The following is a 22862-nucleotide window of genomic DNA, read 5'->3' as shown; positions in this document are numbered from 1 at the left end:
GTCTCTCACACGGCCACTGTGAACCCCCTGAGATAGAGACACCCAGACCCAGGGCTTGAACCCTGACCCCAGGGTCTCAGCGTCTCCCACACGGCCACTGTGAACCCCCTGAGAGAGAGAGACACCCAGACCCAGGGTCTCCGACACGGCCACTGAACCCCCTGAGAGAGAGACAGACACCCAGATCCATGGCTTGAACCCTGAACCCAGGGTCTCAGGGTCTCCGACACGGCCATCGTGAACCCCCTGAGAGAGAGAGACACCCAGACCCAGGGTTTGAACCCTGACCCCAGGGTCTCAGTGTCACACACACGGCCACTGTGAACCCCCTGAGAGAGAGACACCCAGACCCAGGGCTTGAACACGGACCCCAGGGTCTCAGTCTCTCCCACACGGCCACTGTGAACGCCCTGAGAGAGGGAGAGAAAGAGAGAGACACCCAGACCCAGGGCTTGAACCCTGGCCCCAGGGTCTCAGCGTCTCCCACACGGCCACTGTGAACCCCCTGAAAGAGAGAAAGACACCCAGACCCAGGGCTTGAACCCTGACCCCAGGGTCTCAGTGTCTCCCACACGGCCACTGTGAACCCCCTGAGAGAGAGACACCCAGACCCAGGGCTTGAACCCTGAACCCAGGGTCTCAGTGTTTCTCACACGGCCACTGTGAACCCCCTGAGAGAGAGAGACACCCAGACCCAGGGCTTGAACCCTGATCCCAGGGTCTCAGTGTCTCTCACACGGCCACTGTCAACCCCCTGATAGAGAGACACCCAGGGCTTGAACCCTGAACCCAGGGTCTCAGTGTCTCTCACACGGCCACTGTGAACCCCCTGAGATAGAGACACCCAGACCCAGGGCTTGAACCCTGACCCCAGGGTCTCAGCGTCTCCCACACGGCCATCGTGAACCCCCTGAGAGAGAGAGAGAGAGAGACACCCAGACCCAGGGCTTGAACCCTGACCCCAGGGTCTCAGTGTCTCACACACGACCACCGTGAACCCCCTGAGAGAGAGACACCCAGACCCAGGGCTTGAACCCTGACCCCAGGGTCTCAGTGTCTCACACACGGCCACTGTGAACCCCCTGAGAGAGAGACACCCAGACCCAGGGCTTGAACCCTGACCCCAGGGTCTCAGTCTCTCCCACACGGCCACTGTGAACCCCCTGAGATAGAGACACCCAGACCCAGGGCTTGAACCCTGACCCCAGGGTCTCAGCGTCTCCCACACGGCCACTGTGAACCCCCTGAGAGAGAGAGACACCCAGACCCAGGGTCTCCGACACAGCCACTGAACCCCCTGAGAGAGAGACAGACACCCAGATCCATGGCTTGAACCCTGAACCCAGGGTCTCAGGGTCTCCGACACGGCCATCGTGAACCCCCTGAGAGAGAGAGAGAGACACCCAGACCCAGGGCTTGAACCCTGACCCCAGGGTCTCAGCGTCTCCCACACGGCCACTGTGAACCCCCCCAGAGAGAGAGAGAGACACCCAGACCCAGGGCTTGAACCCTGACCCCAGGGTCTCAGTGTCTCACACACGGCCACTGTGAACCCCCTGAGAGAGAGAGAGACACCCAGACCCAGGGCTTGAACCCTGAACCCAGGGTCTCAGTGTCTCCGACACGGCCATCGTGAACCCCCTGAGAGAGAGACACCCAGACCCAGGGCTTAAACCCTGACCCCAGGGTCTCAGCGTCTCCCACACGGCCACTGTGAACCCCCTGAGAGAGAGACACCCAGACCCAGGGCTTGAACCCTGACCCCAGGGTCTCAGTGTCTCCCACACGGCCACTGTGAACCCCCTGAGAGAGACACCCAGACCCCAGGGCTTGAACCCTGACCCCAGGGTCTCAGCGTCTCCCACACGGCCACTGTGAACCCCCTGAGAGAGAGAGAGAGAGAGACACCCAGACCCAGGGCTTGAACCCTGACCCCAGGGGTCTCAGCGTCTCCCACACGGCCACTGCAACCCCCTGAGAGAGAGACAGACACCCAGATCCATGGCTTGAACCCTGAACCCAGGGTCTCAGTGTCTCCGACACGGCCATCGTGAACCCCCTGAGAGAGAGACACCCAGACCCAGGGCTTAAACCCTGACCCCAGGGTCTCAGCGTCTCCCACACGGCCACTGTGAACCCCCTGAGAGAGAGAGAGACACCCAGACCCAGGGCTTGAACCCTGACCCCAGGGGTCTCAGCGTCTCCCACACGGCCACTCTGAACCTGACCCGGTTATTGTCAACTCCCAACCCCCCACCACCACCCCCCCACCACCACCCCCCCACCACCACCCCCCCACCACCACCCCCCCCACCAGCGCAAGAACAAGAAGCGTATGCCCAGCGTGCGGAAGCTGCTCAAGACGAGCTCGCTGAAGATCCAGAACAAGCTGAAGGAGCGAGCGTTCCGGCAACGCAGCGCCGACAAGCAGCAGCGGAAGCAGCAGCGGCGGCTGCGGCAGGCGCTGCGGGCGGTGCGGCCTGAGCAGGCGGAGGAGGCGGCGGCCGGTGGAGGCGGTGGAGGAGGAGGAGGAGGAGCGGGGCCATACGGGCAAAATGGTGGGTGTGTGGCGTGGGTGGGTGAAGTCGGTCAGCGGGTCGGTCGGTGGGCGGGTGGGTGGGTGGGTGAGTGGGTGGGTGAGTGAGTGGGTGGGTGTGTGGGTGAGTGGGTGGGTGGGTGTGTGGGTGGGTGAGTGAGTGGGTGGTTGTGTGGGTGGGTGAGGCGCGGGCAGTGTTATTACCACCGCACTCTCCATGGTGAATCACTCTCCCTCTGTCTCTTTCCCCGTGTCTCTCTCCCCGTGTCTCTCTCTCACCGTGTCTCTCTCCCTGTCTCTTTCCCCGTGTCTCTCTCCCCGTGTCTCTCTCCCCGTGTCTCTCTCACCGTGTCTCTCTCCCCGTGTCTCTCTCCCCGTGTCTCTCTCCCCGTGTCTCTCTCCCCGTGTCTCTCTCCCCGTGTCTCTCTCACCGTGTCTCTCTCCCCGTGTCTCTCTCCCCATGTGTCTCTCCCCATGTCTCTCTCCCCATGTCTCTCTCCCCGTGTCTCTCTCCCCGTGTCTCTCTCCCCGTGTCTCTCTCCCCGTGTCTCCCCGTGTCTCTCTCCCCGTGTCTCTCTCCCTCTGTCTCTCTCCCCGTGTCTCTCTCCCCGTGTCTCTCTCTCACCGTGTATCTCTCCCTGTCTCTTTCCCCGTGTCTCTCTCCCCGTGTCTCTCTCTCACCGTGTCTCTCTCCCTGTCTCTTTCCCCGTGTCTCTCTCCCCGTGTCTCTTTCCCCGTGTCTCTCTCCCCGTGTCTCTCTCCCCGTGTCTCTCTCCCCGTGTCTCTCTCCCCGTGTCTTTCTCCCCGTGTCTCTCACTCCGTGTCTCTCTCCCGTGTCTCTCTCCCCGTGTCTCTCTCACCGTGTCTCTCTCCCCGTGTCTCTCTCCCCGTGTCTCTCTCCCCGTGTCTCTCTCCCCGTGTCTCTCTCACCGTGTCTCTCTCCCCGTGTCTCTCTCCCCATGTGTCTCTCCCCGTGTCTCTCTCCCCGTGTCTCTCTCCCCGTGTCTCTCTCACCGTGTCTCTCTCCCCGTGTCTCTCTCCCCGTGTCTCTCTCCCCGTGTCTCTCTCACCGTGTCTCTCTCCCCGTGTCTCTCTCCCCATGTGTCTCTCCCCATGTCTCTCTCCCCATGTCTCTCTCCCCGTGTCTCTCTCCCCGTGTCTCTCTCCCCGTGTCTCTCTCCCCGTGTCTCCCCGTGTCTCTCTCCCCGTGTCTCTCTCCCTCTGTCTCTCTCCCCGTGTCTCTCTCCCCGTGTCTCTCTCTCACCGTGTATCTCTCCCTGTCTCTTTCCCCGTGTCTCTCTCCCCGTGTCTCTCTCTCACCGTGTATCTCTCCCTGTCTCTTTCCCCGTGTCTCTCTCCCCGTGTCTCTCTCTCACCGTGTCTCTCTCCCTGTCTCTTTCCCCGTGTCTCTATCCCCGTGTCTCTCTCTCACCGTGTCTCTCTCCCTGTCTCTTTCCCCGTGTCTCTCTCCCCGTGTCTCTCTCCCCGTGTCTCTTTCCCCGTGTCTCTCTCCCCGTGTCTCTCTCCCCGTGTCTCTCTCCCCGTGTCTCTCTCCCCGTGTCTTTCTCCCCGTGTCTCTCTCCCCGTGTCTCTCTCACCGTGTCTCTCTCCCCGTGTCTCTCTCCCCGTGTCTCTCTCCCCGTGTCTCTCTCCCCGTGTCTCTCTCCCCGTGTCTCTCTCACCGTGTCTCTCTCCCCGTGTCTCTCTCCCCATGTGTCTCTCCCCATGTCTCTCTCCCCATGTCTCTCTCCCCGTGTCTCTCTCCCCGTGTCTCTCTCCCCGTGTCTCTCTCCCCGTGTCTCCCCGTGTCTCTCTCCCCGTGTCTCTCTCCCTCTGTCTCTCTCCCCGTGTCTCTCTCCCCGTGTCTCTCTCTCACCGTGTATCTCTCCCTGTCTCTTTCCCCGTGTCTCTCTCCCCGTGTCTCTCTCTCACCGTGTCTCTCTCCCTGTCTCTTTCCCCGTGTCTCTCTCCCCGTGTCTCTTTCCCCGTGTCTCTCTCCCCGTGTCTCTCTCCCCGTGTCTCTCTCCCCGTGTCTCTCTCCCCGTGTCTTTCTCCCCGTGTCTCTCACTCCGTGTCTCTCTCCCGTGTCTCTCTCCCCGTGTCTCTCTCACCGTGTCTCTCTCCCCGTGTCTCTCTCCCCGTGTCTCTCTCCCCGTGTCTCTCTCCCCGTGTCTCTCTCACCGTGTCTCTCTCCCCGTGTCTCTCTCCCCATGTGTCTCTCCCCGTGTCTCTCTCCCCGTGTCTCTCTCCCCGTGTCTCTCTCACCGTGTCTCTCTCCCCGTGTCTCTCTCCCCGTGTCTCTCTCCCCGTGTCTCTCTCACCGTGTCTCTCTCCCCGTGTCTCTCTCCCCATGTGTCTCTCCCCATGTCTCTCTCCCCATGTCTCTCTCCCCGTGTCTCTCTCCCCGTGTCTCTCTCCCCGTGTCTCTCTCCCCGTGTCTCCCCGTGTCTCTCTCCCCGTGTCTCTCTCCCTCTGTCTCTCTCCCCGTGTCTCTCTCCCCGTGTCTCTCTCTCACCGTGTATCTCTCCCTGTCTCTTTCCCCGTGTCTCTCTCCCCGTGTCTCTCTCTCACCGTGTATCTCTCCCTGTCTCTTTCCCCGTGTCTCTCTCCCCGTGTCTCTCTCTCACCGTGTCTCTCTCCCTGTCTCTTTCCCCGTGTCTCTATCCCCGTGTCTCTCTCTCACCGTGTCTCTCTCCCTGTCTCTTTCCCCGTGTCTCTCTCCCCGTGTCTCTCTCCCCGTGTCTCTTTCCCCGTGTCTCTCTCCCCGTGTCTCTCTCCCCGTGTCTCTCTCCCCGTGTCTCTCTCCCCGTGTCTTTCTCCCCGTGTCTCTCTCCCCGTGTCTCTCTCCCCGTGTCTTTCTCCCCGTGTCTCTCTCACCGTGTCTCTCTCCCCGTGTCTCTCTCCCCGTGTCTCTCTCACCGTGTCTCTCTCCCCGTGTCTCTCTCCCCATGTGTCTCTCCCCATGTCTCTCTCCCCGTGTCTCTCTCCCCGTGTCTCTCTCCCCGTGTCTCTCTCCCCGTGTCTCCCCGTGTCTCTCTCCCCGTGTCTCTCTCCCTCTGTCTCTCTCCCCGTGTCTCTCTCCCCGTGTCTCTCTCTCACCGTGTCTCTCTCCCTGTCTCTTTCCCCGTGTCTCTCTCCCCGTGTCTCTCTCTCACCGTGTCTCTCTCCCTGTCTCTTTCCCCGTGTCTCTCTCCCCGTGTCTCTCTCCCCGTGTCTCTTTCCCCGTGTCTCTCTCCCCGTGTCTCTCTGCCCGTGTCTCTCTCCCCGTGTCTCTCTCCCCGTGTCTTTCTCCCCGTGTCTCTCACTCCGTGTCTCTCTCCCGTGTCTCTCTCCCTGTGTCTCTCTCACCGTGTCTCTCTCCCCGTGTCTCTCTCCCCGTGTCTCTCTCCCCGTGTCTCTCTCACCGTGTCTCTCTCCCCGTGTCTCTCTCCCCATGTGTCTCTCCTCGTGTCTCTCTCCCCGTGTCTCTCTCCCCGTGTCTCTCTCCCCGTGTCTCCCCGTGTCTCTCTCCCCGTGTCTCTCTCCTTCTGTCTCTCTCCCCGTGTCTCTCTCCCCGTGTCTCTCTCCCTCTGTCTCTCTCCCCGTGTCTCTCTCCCCGTGTCTCTTTCCCTCTGTCTCTCTCCCCGTGTCTCCCCGTGTCTCTCTCCCCGTGTCTCTCACCCCGTGTCTCTCTCACCGTGTCTCTCTCCCCGTGTCTCTCTCCCCGTGTCTCTCTCCCCGTGTCTCTCTCCCCGTGTCTCTCTCCCGTGTCTCTCTCCCCGTGTCTCTCTCCCCGTGTCTCTCTCCCCGTGTCTCTCTCCCCGTGTCTCTCTCCCCGTGTCTCTCTCTCCGTGTCTCTCTCTCCCCGTGTCTCTCTCTCCCCGTGTCTCTCTGTCCCCGTGTCTCTCTCTCCCCGTGTCTCTCTCTCCCCGTGTCTCTCTCCCCGTGTCTCTCTCCCCGTGTCTCTCTCCCCGTGTCTCCCCGTGTCTCTCTCCCCGTCTCTCTCTCCCCGTGTCTCTCTCTCACCGTGTCTCTCTCACCGTGTCTCTCTCACCGTGTCTCTCTCACCGTGTCTCTCTCCCCGTGTCTCTCTCCCCGTGTCTCTCTCTCCCTCTGTCTCTCTCTCCGTGTCTCTCTCCCCGTGTCTCTCTCCCCGTGTCTCTCTCCCCGTGTCTCTCTCCCCGTGTCTCTCTCCCCGTGTCTCTCTCCCCGTGTCTCTCTCCCCGTGTCTCCCCTTGTCTCTCTCCCCGTCTCTCTCTCCCCGTGTCTCCCCGTGTCTCACCGTGTCTCTCTCCCCGTCTCTCTCTCCCCGTGTCTCTCTCTCACCGTGTCTCTCTCACCGTGTCTCTCTCCCCGTGTCTCTCTCCCCGTGTCTCTCTCCCCGTGTCTCTCTCCCCGTGTCTCTCTCTTCGTGTCTCTCACCGTGTCTCTCTCCCCGTGTCTCTCTCACCGTGTCTCTCTCACCGTGTCTCTCTCCCCGTGTCTCTCTCCCCGTGTCTCTCTCTCCCCGTGTCTCTCTCTCCCCGTGTCTCTCTCTCCCCGTGTCTCTCTCCCCGTGTCTCTCTGCAGGCAACGCCACGGCAACAATGCAGAGGCGGAGGAGGTGGAACCCGGCGGACGAAGACCCTCACCACCCCGACCATCGCGACGAGGCCGATGACGACGATGATGATGATGATGATGATGATCTTCCTTTGGACATGATGGAGGAGGAGGATTTGAAACTCATCCGGACAGCGGCGAACAACTCGGCCTTCCTGTCCGCACGGCTGGAGGCGAGGTGAGACGCACAAGACCCCTGGGGTCAGGGTTCAAGCCCTGGGTCTGGGTGTCTCTCTCTCTCTCAGGGGTTCACAGTGGCTGTGTGGGAGACGCTGAGACCCTGGGGTCAGGGTTCAAGCCCTGGGTCTGGGTGTCTCTCTCAGGGGGCTCACGATGTCCGTGTGGGAGATGCTGAGACCCTGGGGTCAGGGTTCAAGCCCTGGGTCTGGGTGTCTCTCTCTCTCAGGGGGTTCACAGTGGCCGTGTGGGAGACGCTGAGACCCCTGGGGTCAGGGTTCAAGCCCTGGGTCTGGGTGTCTCTCTCTTTCAGGGGGTTCACAGTGGCTGTGTGGGAGATGCTGAGACCCCTGGGGTCAGGGTTCAAGCCCTGGGTCTGGGTGTCTCTCTCTCTCAGGGGGTTCACAGTGGCCATGTGTGAGACACTGAGACCCCTGGGGTCAGGGTTCAAGCCCTGGGTCTGGGTGTCTCTCTCTCTCTCAGGGGGTTCACAGTGGCCGTGTGTGAGACACTGAGACCCCTGGGGTCAGGGTTCAAGCCCTGGGTCTCTCTCTCTCAGGGGGTTCACAGTGGCCGTGTGGGAGACACTGAGACCCTGGGGTCAGGGTTCAAGCCCTGGGTCTCTCTCTCTCAGGGGGTTCACAGTGGCCGTGTGGGAGACACTGAGACCCTGGGGTCAGGGTTCAAGCCCTGGGTGTGTCTCTCTCTCAGGGGGTTCACAGTGGCCGTGTGGGAGACGCTGAGACCCTGGGGTCAGGGTTCAAGCCCTGGGTCTCTCTCTCTCAGGGGGTTCACAGTGGCCGTGTGGGAGAAACGGAGACCCTGGGGTCAGGGTTCAAGCCCTGTGTCTGGGATTATCTCCGCGTGTCTCCGCGTGTCTCTCCCCGCACCCCTCCCCACCCCGTGCTCTCAGTCCGTGCGCCTCCAAGCGCCGCCGAAAATCTCGCCGTGACGACGACGACGCCGATGACGACGCCGGTGGCGGCGGCGGCGGTGGCGGTGGTGCCGGTGTTGTCGGCGTCGGTGCCGGTGTTGGCAGCCTGGAGGAGATGTACGCGCGTGCGATGCTCCGCGCCGATCGGGGAGACGCGGGAGGAGCGGGGGAGACGCGTCTGGTGAAGCTGCTGCCTCTGAAGACGGAGAAGGGAGAGATCATCCGTCGGTCGGAGGTGCGGCCTGGTGAGTCTATGGGTCTCTATGTGGTGAGTCTGTGGGTCTCTGTGTGGTGATGGTGAGTCTATGGGTCTCTGTGTGGTGGTGAGTCTGTGGGTCTCTGTGTGGTGGTGAGTCTGTGGGTCTCTGTGTGGTGGTGGTGAGTCTGTGGGTCTCTGTGGTGAGTCTATGGGTCTCTGTGTGGTGATGGTGAGTCTATGGGTCTCTGTGTGGTGGTGAGTCTATAAGTCTCTGTGTGGTGGTGAGTCTATGGGTCTCTGTGTGGTGGTGAGTCTATAAGTCTCTGTGTGGTGGTGAGTCTATGGGTCTCTGTGTGGTGGTGAGTCTATAAGTCTCTGTGTGGTGGTGAGTCTATGGGTCTCTGTGTGGTGAGTCTGTGGGTCTCTGTGTGGTGGTGAGTCTGTGGGTCTCTGTGGTGAGTCTGTGGGTCTCTGTGTGGTGGTGAGTCTGTGGGTCTCTGTGTGGTGGTGAGTCTGTGGGTCTCTGTGTGGTGAGTCTGTGGGTCTCTGTGGTGAGTCTGTGGGTCTCTGTGTGGTGAGTCTATGGGTCTGTGTGGTGGTGAGTCTGTGGGTCTCTGTGTGGTGGTGAGTCTGTGGGTCTCTGTGTGGTGGTGGTGAGTCTGTGGGTCTCTGTTTGGTGGTGAGTCTGTGGGTCTCTGTGTGGTGGTGAGTCTGTGGGTCTCTGTGTGGTGGTGGTGAGTCTGTGGGTCTCTGTTTGGTGGTGAGTCTGTGGGTCTCTGTGTGGTGGTGAGTCTGTGGGTCTCTGTGTGGTGAGTCTGTGGGTCTCTGTGTGGTGATGGTGAGTCTATGGGTCTCTGTGTGGTGGTGAGTCTATAAGTCTCTGTGTGGTGGTGAGTCTATGGGTCTCTGTGTGGTGGTGAGTCTATAAGTCTCTGTGTGGTGGTGAGTCTATGGGTCTCTGTGTGGTGGTGAGTCTATGGGTCTCTGTGTGGTGGTGAGTCTGCGGGTCTCTGTGTGGTGGTGAGTCTGTGGGTCTCTGTGTGGTGGTGAGTCTATGGGTCTCTGTGTGGTGATGAGTCTATGGGTCTCTGTGTGGTGGTGAGTCTGCGGGTCTCTGTGTGGTGGTGAGTCTATGAGTCTCTGTGTGATGATGAGTCTATGGGTCTCTGTGTGGTGATGAGTCTATGGGTCTCTGTGTGGTGATGAGTCTATGGGTCTCTGTGTGGTGGTGAGTCTATGGGTCTCTGTGTGGTGGTGAGTCTATAAGTCTCTGTGTGGTGGTGAGTCTATGGGTCTCTGTGTGGTGAGTCTGTGGGTCTCTGTGTGGTGGTGAGTCTATGGGTCTCTGTGTGGTGAGTCTATGGGTGCCTGTGTGGTGGTGAGTCTGTGGGTCTCTGTGTGGTGAGTCTGTGGGTCTCTGTGTGGTGAGTCTGTGGGTCTCTGTGGTGAGTCTGTGGGTCTCTGTGTGGTGAGTCTGTGGGTCTCTGTGTGGTGAGTCTGTGGGTCTCTGTGGTGAGTCTGTGGGTCTCTGTGTGGTGAGTCTGTGGGTCTCTGTGTGGTGGTGAGTCTGTGGGTCTCTGTGTGGTGGTGAGTCTGTGGGTCTCTGTGTGGTGGTAAGTCTGTGGGTCTCTGTGTGGTGATGAGTCTGTGGGTCTCTGTGTGGTGGTGAGTCTGTGGGTCTCTGTGTGGTGAGTCTATGGGTCTCTGTGTGGTGGTGAGTCTGTGGGTCTCTGTGTGGTGGTGAGTCTGTGGGTCTCTGTGTGGTGGTGGTGAGTCTGTGGGTCTCTGTGGTGAGTCTGTGGGTCTCTGTGTGGTGGTGAGTCTATGGGTCTCTGTGTGGTGGTGGTGAGTCTGTGGGTCTCTGTTTGGTGGTGAGTCTGTGGGTCTCTGTGTGGTGGTGAGTCTGTGGGTCTCTGGTGGTGAGTCTGTGGGTCTCTGTGTGGTGATGGTGAGTCTATGGGTCTCTGTGTGTGTGGTGAGTCTGTGGGTCTCTGTGCGGTGGTGAGTCTGTGGGTCTCTGTGCGGTGGTGAGTCTGTGGGTCTCTGTGTGGTGGTGAGTCTGTGGGTCTCTGTGCGGTGGTGAGTCTGTGGGTCTCTGTGGTGATGATGGTGAGTCTGTGTGTCTCTGTGTGATGATGGTGAGACTGTGGGTCTCTGTGTGGTGGTGAGTCTGTGGGTCTCTGTGTGGTGAGTCTGTGGGTCTCTGTGTGGTGGTGAGTCTGTGGGTCTCTGTGTGGTGGTGAGTCTGTGGGTCTCTGTGGTGAGTCTGTGGGTCTCTGTGTGGTGAGTCTGTGGGTCTCTGTGTGGTGAGTCTGTGGGTCTCTGTGGTGAGTCTGTGGGTCTCTGTGTGGTGAGTCTGTGGGTCTCTGTGTGGTGGTGAGTCTGTGGGTCTCTGTGTGGTGGTGAGTCTGTGGGTCTCTGTGTGGTGGTAAGTCTGTGGGTCTCTGTGTGGTGATGAGTCTGTGGGTCTCTGTGTGGTGGTGAGTCTGTGGGTCTCTGTGTGGTGAGTCTATGGGTCTCTGTGTGGTGGTGAGTCTGTGGGTCTCTGTGTGGTGGTGAGTCTGTGGGTCTCTGTGTGGTGGTGGTGAGTCTGTGGGTCTCTGTGGTGAGTCTGTGGGTCTCTGTGTGGTGGTGAGTCTATGGGTCTCTGTGTGGTGGTGGTGAGTCTGTGGGTCTCTGTTTGGTGGTGAGTCTGTGGGTCTCTGTGTGGTGGTGAGTCTGTGGGTCTCTGGTGGTGAGTCTGTGGGTCTCTGTGTGGTGATGGTGAGTCTATGGGTCTCTGTGTGTGTGGTGAGTCTGTGGGTCTCTGTGCGGTGGTGAGTCTGTGGGTCTCTGTGCGGTGGTGAGTCTGTGGGTCTCTGTGTGGTGGTGAGTCTGTGGGTCTCTGTGCGGTGGTGAGTCTGTGGGTCTCTGTGGTGATGATGGTGAGTCTGTGTGTCTCTGTGTGATGATGGTGAGACTGTGGGTCTCTGTGTGGTGGTGAGTCTGTGGGTCTCTGTGTGGTGAGTCTGTGGGTCTCTGTGTGGTGGTGAGTCTGTGGGTCTCTGTGTGGTGGTGAGTCTGTGGGTCTCTGTGTGGTGGTGAGTCTGTGGGTCTCTGTGTGGTGAGTCTGTGGGTCTCTGTGTGGTGAGTCTGTGGGTCTCTGTGTGGTGAGTCTGTGGGTCTCTGTGTGGTGGTGAGTCTGTGGGTCTCTGTGTGGTGAGTCTGTGGGTCTCTGTGTGGTGAGTATGTGGGTCTCTGTGTGGTGAGTCTGTGGCTCTCTGTGTGATGAGTCTGTGGCTCTCTGTGTGGTGAGTCTGTGGGTCTCTGTGGTGGTGAGTCTATGGGTCTCTGTGGTGAGTCTGTGTGTCTCTGTGGTGATGATGGTGAGTCTGTGTGTCTCTGTGTGGTGGTGAGTCTATGGGTCTCTGTGTGGTGGTGAGTCTGTGGGTCTCTGTGTGGTGGTGAGTCTGTGGGTCTCTGTGTGGTGGTGAGTCTGTAGGTCTCTGTGTGGTGGTGAGTCTGTGGGTCTCTGTGGTGGTGAGTCTGTGGGTCTCTGTGTGGTGAGTCTGTGGGTCTCTGTGTGGTGGTGAGTCTGTGGGTCTCTGTGTGGTGGTGAGTCTGTGGGTCTCTGTGTGGTGGTGAGTATATGGGTCTCTGTGTGGTGGTGGTGAGTCTATGGGTCTCTGTGTGATGGTGAGTCTATGGGTGTCTGTGTGTGTGGTGAGTCTGTGGGTCTCTGTGTGGTGATGGTGAGTCTATGGGTCTCTGTGTGGTGATGAGTCTATGGGTCTCTGTGTGGTGATGGTGAGTCTATGGGTCTCTGTGTGGTGATGGTGAGTCTATGGGTCTCTGTGTGTGTGGTGAGTCTGTGGGTCTCTGTGTGGTGATGGTGAGTCTATGGGTCTCTGTGTGTGTGGTGAGTCTATGGGTCTCTGTGTGGTGGTGAGTCTGTGGGTCTCTGTGTGTGTGGTGAGTCTGTGGGTCTCTGTGCGGTGGTGAGTCTGTGGGTCTCTGTGTGGTGGTGAGTCTATGGGTCTCTGTGTGGTGGTGGTGAGTCTGTGGGTCTCTGTTTGGTGGTGAGTCTGTGGGTCTCTGTGTGGTGGTGAGTCTGTGGGTCTCTGGTGGTGAGTCTGTGGGTCTCTGTGTGGTGATGGTGAGTCTATGGGTCTCTGTGTGTGTGGTGAGTCTGTGGGTCTCTGTGCGGTGGTGAGTCTGTGGGTCTCTGTGCGGTGGTGAGTCTGTGGGTCTCTGTGTGGTGGTGAGTCTGTGGGTCTCTGTGCGGTGGTGAGTCTGTGGGTCTCTGTGGTGATGATGGTGAGTCTGTGTGTCTCTGTGTGATGATGGTGAGACTGTGGGTCTCTGTGTGGTGGTGAGTCTGTGGGTCTCTGTGTGGTGAGTCTGTGGGTCTCTGTGTGGTGGTGAGTCTGTGGGTCTCTGTGTGGTGGTGAGTCTGTGGGTCTCTGTGTGGTGGTGAGTCTGTGGGTCTCTGTGTGGTGAGTCTGTGGGTCTCTGTGTGGTGAGTCTGTGGGTCTCTGTGTGGTGAGTCTGTGGGTCTCTGTGTGGTGGTGAGTCTGTGGGTCTCTGTGTGGTGAGTCTGTGGGTCTCTGTGTGGTGAGTCTGTGGGTCTCTGTGTGGTGAGTCTGTGGCTCTCTGTGTGATGAGTCTGTGGCTCTCTGTGTGGTGAGTCTGTGGGTCTCTGTGGTGGTGAGTCTATGGGTTTCTGTGGTGAGTCTGTGTGTCTCTGTGGTGATGATGGTGAGTCTGTGTGTCTCTGTGTGGTGGTGAGTCTATGGGTCTCTGTGTGGTGGTGAGTCTGTGGGTCTCTGTGTGGTGGTGAGTCTGTAGGTCTCTGTGTGGTGGTGAGTCTGTGGGTCTCTGTGGTGGTGAGTCTGTGGGTCTCTGTGTGGTGAGTCTGTGGGTCTCTGTGTGGTGGTGAGTCTGTGGGTCTCTGCGTGGTGGTGAGTCTATGGGTCTCTGTGTGGTGAGTCTGTGGGTCTCTGTGTGGTGGTGAGTCTGTGGGTCTCTGTGTGGTGGTGAGTCTATGGGTCTCTGTGTGGTGAGTCTGTGGGTCTCTGTGTGGTGGTGAGTCTGTGGGTCTCTGTGTGGTGGTGAGTCTATGGGTCTCTGTGTGGTGGTGAGTCTATGGGTCTCTGTGGTGAGTCTGTGGGTCTCTGTGGTGATGATGGTGAGTCTGTGTGTCTCTGTGTGGTGGTGAGTCTGTGGGTCTCTGTGGTGAGTCTGTGGGTCTCTGTGTGGTGGTGAGTCTGTGGGTCTCTGTGTGGTGGTGAGTCTATGGGTCTCTGTGTGGTGGTGAGTATGTGGGTCTCTGTGTGGTGGTGAGTCTATGCGTCTCTGTGTGGTGGTGAGTCTGTGGGTCTCTGTCTGGTGGTGAGTCTATGGGTCTCTGTGTAGTGGTGAGTCTATGGGTCTCTGTGGTGGTGGTGAGTCTATGGGTCTCTGTGTGGTGGTGAGTCTGTGGGTCTCTGTGTGGTGGTTAGTCTGTGGGTCTTTGTGTGGTGATGAGTCTGTGGGTCTCTGTGTGGTGGTGAGTCTGTGGGTCTCTGTGTGGTGAGTCTGTGGGTCTCTGTGTGGTGGTGAGTCTATGGGTCTCTTTGTGGTGGTGAGTCTATGGGTCTCTGTGTGGTGGTGAGTATGGGTCTCTGTGTGGTGGTGAGTCTGTGGGTCTCTGTGTGGTGGTGGTGAGTCTGTGGGTCTCTGTTTGGTGGTGAGTCTGTGGGTCTCTGTGTGGTGGTGAGTCTGTGGGTCTCTGGTGGTGAGTCTGTGGGTCTCTGTGTGGTGATGGTGAGTCTATGGGTCTCTGTGTGTGTGGTGAGTCTGTGGGTCTCTGTGCGGTGGTGAGTCTGTGGGTCTCTGTGTGGTGGTGAGTCTATGGGTCTCTGTGTGGTGGTGAGTCTGTGGGTCTCTGTGCGGTGGTGGTGAGTCTGTGGGTCTCTGTGCGGTGGTGAGTATGCGGGTCTCTGTGTGTGTGGTGAGTCTGTGGGTCTCTGTGTGGTGATGGTGAGTCTATGGGTCTCTGTGTGTGTGGTGAGTCTGTGGGTGTCTGTGCGGTGGTGAGTCTGTGGGTCTCTGTGCGGTGGTGAGTCTGTGGGTCTCTGTGTGGTGGTGAGTCTGTGGGTCTCTGTGCGGTGGTGAGTCTGTGGGTCTCTGTGGTGATGATGGTGAGTCTGTGTGTCTCTGTGTGATGATGGTGAGACTGTGGGTCTCTGTGTGGTGGTGAGTCTGTGGGTCTCTGTGTGGTGAGTCTGTGGGTCTCTGTGGTGAGTCTGTGGGTCTCTGTGTGGTGGTGAGTCTGTGGGTCTCTGTGTGGTGGTGAGTCTGTGGGTCTCTGTGTGGTGGTGAGTCTGTGGGTCTCTGTGTGGTGAGTCTGTGGGTCTCTGTGTGGTGAGTCTGTGGGTCTCTGTGTGGTGAGTCTGTGAGTCTCTGTGTGGTGGTGAGTCTGTGGGTCTCTGTATGGTGAGTCTTTGGGTCTCTGTGTGGTGAGTCTGTGGGTCTCGGTGTGGTGAGTCTGTGAGTCTCTGTGTGTTGAGTCTGTGGGTCTCTGTGTGGTGAGTCTGTGGGTCTCTGTGGTGGTGAGTCTATGGGTCTCTGTGTGGTGAGTCTGTGGGTGTGTGTGTGGTGAGTCTATGGGTCTCTGTGCGGTGAGTCTATGGGTCTCTGTGCGGTGAGTCTGTGGGTGTCTGTGAGGTGAGTCTGTGGGTCTCTGTGTGGTGAGTCTGTGGGTCTCTCTGTGTGGTGAGTCTGTGGGTCTCTCTGTGTGGTGAGTCTGTGGGTCTCTGTGTGATGAGTCTGTGGGTCTCTGTGTGATGAGTCTATGGGTCTCTGTGCGGTGGTGAGTCTGTTGGTCTCTATGATGATAAGTCTGTGGGTCTCTATGATAATGATGAGGCTGCAGGTCTCTCTGTGATGATGAGTCTGTGGGTCTCTCTGTGATGATGAGTCTGTGGGTCTCTTTGATGATGATAAGTCTGTGGGTCTCTATGATGATGAGTCTGTGGGTCTCTATGTGGTGATGAGTCTGTGGGTCTCTGTGTGATGAGTCTGTGGGTCTTTGTGATGATGAGTCTGTGGGTCTCTATGTGATGATGAGTCTATGGCTCTCTGTGTGATGAGTCTGTGGGTCTCTATGATGATGAGTCTGTGGGTCTCTCCGTGATGATGCTTCTATGGCTCTCTGTGTGATGAGTCTATGGGTCTCTATGATGATGATGAGTCTGTGGCTCTCTCCATGATGATGAGTCTGTGGGTCTCTCTGTGATGAGTCTGTGGGTCTCTATGTGATGATGCGTCTATGGCTCTCTGTGTGATGAGTCTATGGGTCTCTATGATGATGGTGAGTCTGTGGCTCTCTCCATGATGATAAGTCTGTGGCTCTCTCCGTGATGATAAGTCTGTGGGTCTCTATGATGATGAGTCTGTGGGTCTCTCTGTGATGATGAGTCTATGGGTCTCTATGGTGATGAGTCTGTGGGTCTCTCTGTCATGATGAGTCTGTGGGTCTCTATGATGATGAGTCTGTGGGTCTCCGTGATGATGATGAGTCTGTGGCTCTCTCCGTGATGATGATGATGATGAATTTGTGGGTCTCTCCGTGATGATGAGTCTGTGGGTCTCTGTGTGATGATGAGTCTATGGGTCTCCGTGATGATGATGAGTCTGTGGGTCTCTCCGTGATGATGAGTCTGTGGCTCTCTCCGTGATGATGATGATGATGATGAATTTGTGGGTCTCTCCGTGATGATGAGTCTGTGGGTCTCTCTGTGATGATGATGAGTCTGCGGCTCTCTATGATGATGATGAGTCTGTGGGTCTCTCCGTGATGATGAGTCTGTGGGTCTCTCCGTGATGATGATGATGATGAATTTGTGGGTCTCTCCGTGATGATGAGTCTGTGGGTCTCTCTGTGATGATGATGAGTCTGCGGCTCTCTATGATGATGATGAGTCTGTGGGTCTCTCCGTGATGATGAGTCTGTGGGTCTCTCCGTGATGATGAGTCTGTGGGTCTCTCCGTGATGATGAGTCTGTGGGTCTCTCCGTGATGATGAGTCTGTGGGTCTCTCTGTGATGATGAGTCTTGCTTCTCTCTCCGTGATGATGAGTCTGTGGCTCTCTCCGTGATGATGATGAGTCTGTGGCTCTCTCCGTGATGATGATGAATCTATGGGTCTCTATGATGATGATGAGTCTACGGTTCTCTCTGTGATGATGAGTCTGTGGGTCTCTGTAATGATGAGTCTGTGGCTCTCTCTGTGATGATGAGTCTATGGGTCTCTGTAATGATGAGTCTGCGGCTCTCTCCGTGATGATGATGAGTCTGTGGGTCTCTCTCTATGATGATGATGAGTCTGTGGCTCTCTCTGATGATGAGTCTGTGGGTCTCTATGATGATGATGAGTCTATGGGTCTCTGTAATGATGATGAGTCTATGGGTCTCTGTAATGATGAGTCTGTGGGTCTCTAAGATGATGAGTCTGTGGGTCTCTCTGTGATGATGAGTCTGTGGGTCTCTCTGTGATGATGAGTCTGTGGCTCTCTATGATGATGATGAGTCTGTGGGTCTCTGTAATGATGAGTCTGTGGGTTCTCTCCGTGATGATGATGATGAGTCTGTGGGTCTCTCCGTGATGATGATGATGAGTCTGCGGGTCTCTCCATGATGATGATGATGAGTCTGTGGGTCTCTCCGTAATGATGATGATGATGAGTCTGCGGCTCTCTCCGTAATGATGATGAGTCTGTGGGTCTCTGTAATGATGAGTATGCGGGTCTCTCCGTGATGATGATGATGATGAGTCTATGGGTCTCTGTAATGATGATGATGAGTCTGGGTCTCTCCGTGATGATGATGAGTCTGTGGGTCTCTCCGTGATGATGATGATGAGTCTGTGGCTCTCTGTAATGATGATGAGTCTATGGGTCTTTGTAATGATGATGATGAGTCTATGGGTCTCTGTAATGATGATGATGAGTCTGTGGGTCTCTCCTTGATGATGATGATGAGTCTGTGAGTCTCTCCGTGATGATGATGATGAGTCTGTGGGTCTCTCCGTGATGATGATGATGAGTCTGTGGGTCTCTCCGTGATGATGATGATGAGTCTGTGGCTCTCTTCGTGATGATGATGATGATGAGTCTTTGGGTCTCTCCGTGATGATGATGATGAGTCTGTGGGTCTCTCCGTGATGATGATGATGATGAGTCTGCGGGTCTCTCCGTGATGATGATGATGAGTCTGTGGCTCTCTCTGATGATGATGATGAGTCTGTGGGTCTCTCCGTGATGATGATGATGAGTCTGTCGGTCTCTCCGTGATGATGATGATGAGTCTATGGGTCTCTGTAATGATGATGATGATGAGTCTGTGGGTCTCTCCGTGATGATGATGATGAGTCTGTGGGTCTCTCCGTGATGATGATGATGATGATGAGTCTGCGGGTCTCTCCGTGATGATGATGATGAGTCTGTGGCTCTCTCTGATGATGATGATGAGTCTGTGGGTCTCTCCGTGATGATGATGATGAGTCTGTCGGTCTCTCCGTGATGATGATGATGAGTCTATGGGTCTCTGTAATGATGATGATGATGAGTCTGTGGGTCTCTCCGTGATGATGATGATGAGTCTATGGGTCTCTGTAATGATGATGATGATGAGTCTGTGGGTCTCTCCGTGATGATGATGAGTCTGTGGCTCTCTCTGATGATGATGATGAGTCTGTGGGTCTCTCCGTGATGATGATGATGAGTCTGTGGGTCTCTCCGTGATGATGATGATGATGAGTCTTTGGGTCTCTCCGTAATGATGATGATGATGAGTCTGCGGGTCTCTGTAATGATGATGATGAGTCTATGGGTCTCTGTAATGATGATGATGATGAGTCTATGGGTCTCTGTAATGATGATGATGAGTCTATGGGTCTCTGTAATGATGATGATGAGTCTGTGGGTCTCTGTAATGATGATGATGAGTCTATGGGTCTCTGTAATGATGATGATGAGTCTGTGGGTCTCTGTAATGATGATGATGATGAGTCTGTGAGTCTCTCCGTGATGATGATGATGAGTCTGTGGGTTCTCTCCGTGATGATGATGATGAGTCTGTGGGTCTCTCCGTAATGATGATGATGATGAGTCTGCGGCTCTCTCCGTGATGATGATGATGATGAGTCTGTGGGTTCTCTCTGTAATGATGATGATGAGTCTATGGGTCTCTCCGTAATGATGATGATGATGAGTCTGCGGCTCTCTCCGTAATGATGATGAGTCTGTGGGTCTCTCCGTGATGATGATGATGAGTCTGTGGGTCTCTCCGTGATGATGATGATGAGTCTGTGGGTCTCTTCGTGATGATGATGATGATGAGTCTTTGGGTCTCTCCGTGATGATGATGATGAGTCTGTGGGTCTCTCCGTGATGATGATGATGAGTCTGTGGGTCTCTCCGTGATGATGATGATGATGATGAGTCTGCGGGTCTCTCCGTGATGATGATGATGAGTCTGTGGCTCTCTCTGATGATGATGATGAGTCTGTGGGTCTCTCCGTGATGATGATGATGAGTCTGTCGGTCTCTCCGTGATGATGATGATGAGTCTATGGGTCTCTGTAATGATGATGATGATGAGTCTGTGGGTCTCTCCGTGATGATGATGATGAGTCTATGGGTCTCTGTAATGATGATGATGATGAGTCTGTGGGTCTCTCCGTGATGATGATGAGTCTGTGGCTCTCTCTGATGATGATGATGAGTCTGTGGGTCTCTCCGTGATGATGATGATGAGTCTGTGGGTCTCTCCGTGATGATGATGATGATGAGTCTTTGGGTCTCTCCGTAATGATGATGATGATGAGTCTGCGGGTCTCTGTAATGATGATGATGAGTCTATGGGTCTCTGTAATGATGATGATGATGAGTCTATGGGTCTCTGTAATGATGATGATGAGTCTATGGGTCTCTGTAATGATGATGATGATGAGTCTGTGGGTCTCTCCGTGATGATGATGATGATGAGTCTGTGGCTCTCTGTAATGATGATGATGAGTCTATGGGTCTCTGTAATGATGATGATGAGTCTATGGGTCTCTGTAATGATGATGATGAGTCTGTGGGTCTCTGTAATGATGATGATGAGTCTATGGGTCTCTGTAATGATGATGATGAGTCTATGGGTCTCTGTAATGATGATGATGAGTCTATGGGTCTCTGTAATGATGATGATGAGTCTGTGGGTCTCTGTAATGATGATGATGAGTCTGTGGCTCTCTGTAATGATGATGATGAGTCTATTGGTCTCTCTGTAATGATGATGATGAGTCTATGGGTCTCTGTAATGATGATGAGTCTATGGGTCTCTGTAATGATGATGATGAGTCTGTGGGTCTCTGTAATGATGATGATGAGTCTGTGGGTCTCTGTAATGATGATGATGAGTCTGTGGCTCTCTGTAATGATGATGATGAGTCTATGGGTCTCTGTAATGATGATGATGAGTCTATGGGTCTCTGTAATGATGATGATGAGTCTATGGGTCTCTGTAATGATGATGATGAGTCTATGGGTCTCTGTAATGATGATGATGAGTCTGTGGGTCTCTGTAATGATGATGATGAGTCTATGGGTCTCTGTAATGATGATGATGAGTCTATGGGTCTCTGTAATGATGATGATGAGTCTATGGGTCTCTGTAATGATGATGATGAGTCTATGGGTCTCTCTGTAATGATGATGATTGATGATGAGTCTGCGGCTCCCTCCCCACCTCCTCACCTCTACCCCTCAGTGCCGAGCTCCGACCGCGACGACTCGGACGAGGATGAGCAGGATGAGCAGGAGGATGTTGAGGATGTTGAGGAGGATGTTGAGGCCGCCCCTCCCGGTGGTGGGGAGCGCCCCGGTGAGGGGTGCTGTGGGCACGGCGGTGACGGCGCCGGTGGTGGGGAGGAGTTGTTGATGTTGGTGGTGGTGGGCGGCGATGGCGGCGATGGCGGTGGTGGTGGTGGTGTGGCCGGCCTCGCCCCAGCGTCAGGCGAGGAGCTGCGGCTTCGCCGCGCCCGGCTGCTGGCGGAGACGAAGCGACGGATGGCGCGGCTGGCGTCACGTGTGCTGGCGGAGCCGCACGGCAGCGTGAGTGCACACACACACATACACACATACACACATACACATACATACACACATACACCTACACATACACATACATACACACATACACACACCTACACACACACCTATACACACACACATACACACACACATACACCTATACACACACACATACACCTACACATACACATACACCTACACACACACACAGCTACACACGCACACACACATACACCTACACCTATACACACATACACCTACACACATACACATACATACACACGCACACATACACACACACCTATACACACACATACACATACACCTATACACATACACACACAGCTACACACACACATACATACACACATACACACACATACACACATACACACACACCTATACACACACATACACATACACCTATACACATACACACACAGCTACACACACACATACATACACCTACACATACACCTACACACACACATACACCTATACACACACACATACACCTACACACACACACATACACATACACGCACACATACACATACATACACACATACACGCACACATACACCTACACACATACATACACACATACACACATACACACACACATACACACACATACACATACATACACACATACACAGCTACACACACATACACACATACACACACACATACACACACATACACATACATACACACATACACACACACATACACACACATACACATACATACACACATACACCTACACACACACACACACGCACACATACACATACACCTACACACACATACACATACACCTACACATACACCTACACATACACCTATACACACATACATACACCTATACACACACACACATACACACAGCTACACACACATACACCTACACATACACCTACAGCTACACACACACACACATACACCTATACACATACACATACACGCACACATACACATACACCTACACACACACACAGCTACACACACATACACCTACACACACACACACACACCTACACACACATACACCTACACACACACACACACATACACCTACACACACACAGACATACACCTATACACACACATACACCTATACACATACACATACACCTATACACACATACACATACACCTACACACACACACATACACCTACACACACACACAGCTACACACACATACACATACACCTACACACACACACACATACACCTACACACACATACACACACACACACACGCACACACACATACACATACACCTATACACATACACATACACACACATACATACACCTACACACGCACACACACATACACATACATACACCTACACACGCACACACACATACACATACATACACACATACACATACACCTACACACACACAGCTACACACACATACACCTACACACACACATACACACACATACACACACACATACACCTACACACACACACACACAGCTACACACACACACACATACACACACACACACATACACCTACACACACACAGCTACACACACACATACACACACATACACACACACCTACACACACATACACATACACCTACACACACACACAGCTACACACACATACACATACACCTATACACACACACACATACACCTACACACACACACACGCACACACACATACACACACATACACACCTACACACACACACAGCTACACACACACACATACACCTACACATACACACACACATACACCTACACACACACACAGCTACACACACATACACCTATACACATACACCTATACACACACACATACACCTACACACACACATACACCGCCTTTGTCTCCCCAGTGGCGATGTTTACTACACACCGCACCAGGTACTCATTTGAGGCTGAGTCGACCTAGGGGAGGCCCGGGACCGGTTCAGATAATCGTCACTGGTGTTGGCCGTGAGCGGGAATCGAACCCGGGTCGCCAGGTTCATAGCGCAGCGTAGCGCTAACCGGTACACTACCACTACACACTCACTCACACACCTACACACACACACACCTCTCACTACACACACACACACCTCTAACTACACACACACGTGCCTCTAACTACACACGCACACACCTACACACCTACACACCTACACACACACACACCTACACACACATACAACACACACACCTACACACACATACAACACACACACCTACACACCTACACATACACACCTCTAACTACACACACACACCTACACACACACATACACATACATACACACATACACATACACCTACACACACACACAGCTACACACACATACA

The 22862-nt window shown here is 55.1% G+C and overlaps 1 protein-coding gene across 1 annotated transcript in view; it reads left to right on the top strand.

The window, feature by feature from the left end:
* The window catches only part of LOC142923241 (nucleolar complex protein 3 homolog), a 73585-nt gene that overhangs the window by 3392 nt on the left and 47331 nt on the right, over nucleotides 1-22862 (top strand). The window contains exons 2-5 of the mRNA XM_076064178.1: nucleotides 2318-2558; nucleotides 7085-7295; nucleotides 8208-8473; nucleotides 20206-20549. Of these exons, the coding sequence (XP_075920293.1) occupies nucleotides 2318-2558; nucleotides 7085-7295; nucleotides 8208-8473; nucleotides 20206-20549 (1062 nt within the window). The remainder of the gene's footprint in view (nucleotides 1-2317; nucleotides 2559-7084; nucleotides 7296-8207; nucleotides 8474-20205; nucleotides 20550-22862) is intronic.

Source organism: Petromyzon marinus, unplaced genomic scaffold (genome assembly GCF_048934315.1).
Source record: "Petromyzon marinus isolate PM22_M1 ecotype Great Lakes invasive population unplaced genomic scaffold, UKy_Petmar_22M1.pri1.0 PM_Scaffold_357, whole genome shotgun sequence".
NCBI lineage: Eukaryota > Metazoa > Chordata > Hyperoartia > Petromyzontiformes > Petromyzontidae > Petromyzon > Petromyzon marinus.
The sequence above is the reverse complement of the archived record's forward strand: the minus strand, read 5'-3'. Positions and strand labels throughout refer to the sequence as shown.